The 6,675-nt window shown below is 46.7% G+C and overlaps 1 protein-coding gene across 1 annotated transcript; it reads left to right on the top strand.

Moving 5' to 3' along the window:
- The first annotated feature begins 3,479 nt into the window (after positions 1-3,479).
- On the top strand, positions 3,480-6,675 carry LOC310855363 (hairy/enhancer-of-split related with YRPW motif protein 1-like). Its single transcript, XM_083760334.1, has 5 exons — positions 3,480-3,707; positions 3,928-4,006; positions 4,142-4,225; positions 4,362-4,443; positions 4,976-6,675. Exons 1-5 carry the CDS (start codon positions 3,622-3,624, stop codon positions 5,659-5,661), a joined length of 1,017 nt encoding a protein of 338 aa, XP_083616460.1. The 5' UTR covers positions 3,480-3,621; the 3' UTR covers positions 5,662-6,675.

Genomic DNA, 6,675 nt, shown 5'->3' on the forward strand with positions numbered 1-6,675 from the left:
GATGTGAGTTGGCAGTGGAAACGAGTGAGTCGTCTTCTCCTGGTGGTGCCTAAATCAAGGCTGAAGCTCAGAGGGAACCGGGCTTTTGCAGTCGCAGCTCCCAAGCTCTGGAATGAGCTGCCTCTGCACATAAGACAGGCCCCCACTCTTCAGGTGTTTAAATCACGCCTCAAGACATATTTTTATTCTTTGGCTTTTCCTAGCATAGTATGAGCTTTTTGATGTTGAAAGTGACACTGTGTACTGTATGTTGTTTGTTTTTTAAATGAAGCTGTGATTTTTATTATTTTATTGTAAAGCACTTTGGTACAACTTGTTGTTATTTAAATGTGCTATAGAAATAAAGATGTTATGGTATGGTATGGTCTTTGTGCAGGTGTACTGTATATATACTGTAGTGTAGCGCACACACATGTGTGCGTGCGTGTGTGTGTGTGTGTGCGTGTGTGTGTGTGTGTGTGTGTGTGTGTGTGTGTGTGTGTGTGTGTGTGTGTGTGTGTGTGTGTGTGCGTGTGTGTATGTGTGTGTGTGTGTGTGTGTGTGTGTGTGTGTGTGTGTGTGTGTGTGTGTGTGTGTGTGTGTGTGTGTTCGTACATGATGGTTGCATGCGTGCGCTTGTGCCTATGTGTGTGTGTGTGCGCGTGCGTACTGTGTGTGTGCATGAGGAACAGCTCTCCCATGCTGCCTGTCACATGTGGACAGAATTGACTGAAGCCTGCCTGTTGGATCTGTCACCACCGGCAGCCTGGCTGACATGCGGGGGGCCGCGTGTTGGCCTGCAGTTGCTCTCTGGAATCACGTACGGCCCTCCTCGTCCACAAGCGTATCTCTCTCTCTCTCCGCGGCCGGCGCTACACCAACTGACCTGATGGACGGAACAGAGACACAGCTGTTGCCTCTACAAGCTGGTGGAATGACATGCTGGGGGGGGGGGGGGGGGTCAGCCATCTCGCTGATGGCTTTTCCAGACACGTCATATAGACACAGAGCTAATGCCGGAATTAACCCCACCGTCTCGTGTCACATTGTTTCCCAGACTCTCTCTCTCAACTGAGCAGCCAGATAGAGAGAGGGGGGGGGGAAGATCTGATTCTGAAGATATTATTTAAATAATGTCAATAAATTTAACAAATCTATATTTTCACAATAAAGTGACCCAAGTCCAAATGCTTTGTATGAGTGAAATGTCTCATGTCTGTCTGTGTCTGTCTGTCTGTCTGTCTGTCTCTTTCTCTCACTTTGTCATGTTCTCCATCTCTCTCCAGCTCCATTTCTTGTTCTTCTACTCTGTATACATCTCTCTCTCGCTCTCTCTCTCTCTCTCTCTCTCTGTCATCACTCCCTCTCTCTCCCATTCTCTCCATTCCCTCCTTCCCTCCATGTCTCCAGCTCTCTAGCTCTTGCCGATCTCACAGTGGACAATATTCCCCAGCGTACCATGCAGAAGGGATTAGTTACACAGTAGAACACAAACATAGAAAGTTCCTGTGTTTTATATGGGTTGACTCCTGACCCGGGGCTTATTAACAGGGTCAAAATGAACACACCTTCTGCAGACCACCCTTGCCGCGTATATGCCGTCCCTTCAACAAGCCAGACAGGAGCCGTTTTTAAACAAATAACTTCAATAGACAGATATGTCTGTGATTGTATACGTTGGTGGACATTTCTCTCGTGGTTCAATTATTGTTCTGACTAAATATATATACCTGTGTCACTGTAACGCTGCATGCATTTCCGTATTCGTTTTGTACAGTGTTCAACAAAGTTGAGATATATATATGAAAAAAATAAAATAAAAATAACACTAATTGTCAAGGGAGGTAATAAGTGGAAGGCTGTTCTGGGTTGTAATCTTTAACTAGAGGTTTCAACCAGTCAGGGGACCTATACTGTATATTAGATCCATGCCTCTACAAGTCTTTACTTTGTCTGTGACTTTTCAGACAATTTCAGACAACTCTTTTCAATCTCTATTGTCCCCAACCCGCTGGTTTGAGAAACCCATCGACATACCACACACTGTCGTCCTATCTATAGGACGCCTTGCATGTTCAGGTCCCCCAAACCACTGTTTGAGAAACCCTATTGTAAAACGTTGTTATAGAAATGTATTTGTCTCCCTTCCCCAAGTAACACAGGCTACAGCAGAGCCTGCTTGGCTGCAGCTATCACCAAATATACGGCCCATGAATGATTCCCTGGGAAGGGCTGCCTTGCACCAGTCAGTTGACCTGTTTGCAATGGCTGGGGGGTGGGGGATGTCCACGGGTGGTGGTGGTGTTTCCTAGGAGAATCTGGCAACGCTGACGGACCAGCGCTGTGGGCCTCCAGGCCGATCAATGCTGTTGTTGAGCCACACAGCTGACAGCAGACAATGAACAACACACTCGGCTAATAGGCCATGTGTCCAAGTACACAACAGTGAATGGAGAGAGGGCTCCCCAGGGTAATGGTCCCTCTGTCCCGCAGACCAATGGCGTAGTGCACCCCAAATGTTTTGAGTCAGGAGGGGTTGGCGGGGCACATGTACGTGTCCAAAATGCAAATCTACGGTATGTGCAGGACACAAATAATTACATAGTTAGGGGCCTGCTTTGGCAATAGGTGACTTTTCCAGTTCAGCAGCTATATATAAGTAGGTCCCAATAGCTGAGTCAGATCTGGAAATAAAACATGAGAACGCAGTTGGGTGGAGTATCAAACTATGTGATGTGTTGGAAAGTTAAAAGAAAATGGCTGTGACTATGACTTGTGCACTTACAATAAGGCTGTTCTCTCTTTAGAAGATCACATACTGTAGGTGCCCACTGGCACTATAGCAACCCAGTTTGAATGGGCATCATGCTGGGGTGTGTGTGTGTGTGTGTGTGTGTGTGTGTGTGTGTGTGTGTGTGTGTGTGTGTGTGTGTGTGTGTGTGTGTGTGTGTGTGTGTGTGTGTGTGTGTGTGTGTGTGCGTGCGTGCGTGCGTGCGTGCGTGCGTGCGTGCGTGCGTGCGTGCGCGCGTGCGTGTGTGTGTGTGTACTGCATGTCTGTGATGCCACAATATAACATTGCCACCCATGTCCTTTTCTGGCTTTGACAAATTGTTTAAAACCTGGATCTAAAATGTAAATGTATACACCTTATAGACCTTATACACTGATTTATACACCTTATATACTGATCCGAGGACCCCCAGGGGTAGGCTACTTGTTGTGGGGGACAGTTTAACCCTATTCTATCCTTTGGCTCTTCGAAAATAGACGATCAAGGTCATGTCATGCTTTGTGTCCTGCCGTTATTTAAAAAAATTGAAAAAATGTAAACCACTGATTTAGGAGGAAAGAAAGAAAGGGGGGGGGGGGGGGGGGAAGAAAAGTTCACTCAAACGCTAGGCTGATTTTAATAGGCTTAAGTCTTCGCGATGCCCGCCTCCATTGGCTGGGTGACGCCTCCAGTGCCCTGCGCGCAGCAGGAGAAGCACAGTTGACGTTTAAACTGTTGAACAGAGCTGCAGCCGCTGTCAGTGCGCCCGGGGAGCTGCTCAAACGCAAAAGGACTATTCTGTGTGAACCGTGTTTGTTTGTTTGTGTGTGTGCAGCGTGTGTGTGCGTGTGTGCACGCTTTTGGGAGCGAAAATGAAACGAATCCACAACTACAGCTCGTCCGACAGCGACCTGGACGACAATATTGAGGTGGAGAAAGATAGCGGAGACGAAAATGGGTATGTTTAAAAAAATAATAATATATATATATATATATATATATATATATATATAATAAAAATTAAAAGTTATGGGTTTTTATAAAGTTATTGTGTCTATGGTTGTTTTTTCTTCAATTTGCTAATTGGATTTTTTTGTTTAACAAAGTGGAACCTATTTAATCTCCATTATATATAAATATTATTGCATTCGAATTCATTTCATTTTGTGTGTTTTTAGTCAACTTGATTCTCCGCTGCACGACTCGTTGTTACCCTCAACGACCACTCAAGTACAAGCTAGAAAAAGGCGCAGAGGGGTAAGTGGCAGTCTGTTTTTGTGCGTAATTGCGCGCGGATAGAATAGATGTTTGGCACAGATTCAGGCACAATTTTCTGTTTCACACACTGACTGTAAGATAATTAACATCGCCTGTTTTCCATTTTGTGAGCAGATAATTGAGAAACGACGACGCGACCGCATCAACAACAGCCTGACAGAGTTGAGGAGACTGGTGCCGAGTGCTTTAGAAAAACAGGTACGGTATGCGACTGACGCAGTGACGAAGTAGCCAAATTCTATATTTTATTGCACGATTGTCTTGATTTGTCTAACAGGAAAAAAGGCTAATAGACAGAATATTTAACCTGCTCCCTCTGATCCCATGCATGCAGGGATCAGCTAAACTGGAGAAAGCAGAGATATTGCAGATGACCGTGGACCACCTGAAGATGCTGCATGCTGCTGGTGGCAAAGGTGACTGATTTATTTCTCCATGTACAATCTCTAATAACCCATAAGGACAGTGCTGGAAAGTAACTAAATACATTTGATTAAGTAATGTACTTAAGTACAATTTTGAGGTATTTGTACTTTACCAGAGTATTTCCCATTTCCAATACTTCCACTACATTTACACTACATTACTTTGTAGATTTTGATTATTATTGCCACAAATATACATTTCGGCTATTTGAAAATAAGTGATCTACAAGATCACAGTGTGTCACATTTTTTAAAGATTTTTATACATTTGAAACCTTTAATGAGTACTTTTGGTACTTTAAAGTTTAAGTATACATTTTGATGCCAATACTTTTAAGTACATTTAGAATTCCGGACTTTTACTGAACAGAGTATTTCTATATTGCAGTATTGATACTTTAAGTTAAAAAAAATATGAGTACTTTTGCTACCACTGCATAATAATAGTGATATGGCATAAATACCGGTAATAGAAATGTGTGTGTGTACATGTCTGACCCATGGCTCCTTGTTGTCCTGACAGGTTTCTTTGAGGCTCACGCGCTAGCCAAGGACTACCGTAGCCTGGGCTTCAGGGAGTGCCTGGCAGAGACAGCGCGCTACCTGAGCATCATGGAGGGCCGGGACAGCGCTGACCCGCTGCGCGTGCGGCTGGTCTCCCACCTCAGCAACTACGCCTCTCAGCGGGAGGCGCACAACACCGGACTTGGACACTTGGCCTGGGCCTCGGCCTACGGACCTCCCCCCACCCACCTCCACCCACACCCCCTCCTGCTGCAGCACGCGCACCACGCCAGGACCCCCACTACGCCCAGGAGCAGCAACAACAGCCCACCCAACTCCTCCTCCTCGTCATCGTCGCCCACCTCTTCCTCCTCACCCTCCTCCTCCTCCAGCGAAGCGTCTGGGACGTCCCGGTTGAGTGTGCTCCCCCCCCCCTCGGAGGCCCTCAGGGTCCCTCCCCCCAATGGCACCCTGCCCCTCGCCCTGACCATGCCCTGCACCGCCAAGCTCTCGCCGCCTCTGCTCTCCTCCCTCTCCTCTCTCTCCACACTGTCCGCCTTCCCGCTGTCCTTTGGCGCGTTCCCCCTGGTCTCGCCGACGGCCATGAGCCCTCTGGGTCCCATCTCCTCCTCCTCCGCCTCGCCGTCCTCCTCCGTGCTGACGAAGCCCTACAGGCCCTGGGGCACGGAGATAGGGGCCTTCTGATGCCGTATGGGCCCTGGGGCACGGAGATAGAGGCCTTCTGATGCCGTACATGCCCTGGGGCACGGAGATAGGGGCCTTCTGATGCCGTACATGCCCTGGGGCACGGAGATAGGGGCCTTCTGATGCCCTACAGGCCCTGGGGCATTGATATAGGGGCCTTCTGATGCCGTACAGGCCCGCCTGGGGGCATGGATATAGGGGCCTTCTGAAACCCCCTGGCAGCTGGACTGAAGGCGCAACAGCTGAGCCGGAACGGGGGGGCGGCCGCAGGGAGCACTGGACACCATCAGACGGGGACGGGACTACCTGGCCTGTCGGCTTCTCTACACTGAACAAAGCTAAAAGAGACTTTGGACGAACTTGTTGAAATTCTACACTTCATGTCTTATGTTTTATCGTTTTATTTAATTTAATTGTTTTGTTACATTTAAAACAAAATAAGCAAACAAATTGATAGGCAATATACCCAGAGCAACTCTTTTTTTGTGTGTGGCTAATTAGCAACTACACCACATTGTTCAGCTCAGCAATAAAAAGAGAATGTGATGTAGGGAAATAATATTTTATTTGATAGGGTGGGGTGCCTAAAGTGGGTATCTGCCACCCGGTATGCAAGCAGCGCGTCTGTATAAATCGAGGGACACTGAATAGTTTTGTGCCATTCTATATGAATATGAATATTCAATTGGGCTAATGTGCACTGTGTCCAGTATGAGGTGAGATGTCCATATAATGTCGATGTGATGTTGTTGGAGTCACTCTTTCTATGCACCATGTTACGGATAGAACTGTTGATACTAATGTAGAACTTCTGCTCTTGTAGAACAGGGAACAATATATCATGTAACATAACGTAGTTTCTCATTAACTGGATCTGCTGCCTTTGCGGGGATCAGAAACGCAATGGAGAATACTGGATGTGTGCATAATAATGTATCAAGTGTCGATAACTAACTACTTCACAGTGGACACCTGGATCCATTCATCTATTTGTAATATTTTTGTACCAATAAA

Source organism: Protomyctophum parallelum, assembly GCF_964188405.1.
Source record: "Protomyctophum parallelum genome assembly, chromosome: 3".
NCBI classification, from domain to species: Eukaryota; Metazoa; Chordata; class Actinopteri; order Myctophiformes; family Myctophidae; genus Protomyctophum; species Protomyctophum parallelum.

Excerpts from the sequence above, each read along its gene's own strand:
- LOC310855363 (XM_083760334.1), top strand. The coding sequence starts at position 3,622 with ATGAAACGAATCCACAACTACAGCTCGTCCGACAGCGACCTGGACGAC. Across the intron at positions 3,708-3,927 it reads GATAGCGGAGACGAAAATGG|TCAACTTGATTCTCCGCTGC; the intron begins GTATGTTTAAAA and ends GTGTGTTTTTAG. Across the intron at positions 4,007-4,141 it reads CTAGAAAAAGGCGCAGAGGG|ATAATTGAGAAACGACGACG; the intron begins GTAAGTGGCAGT and ends TTTTGTGAGCAG.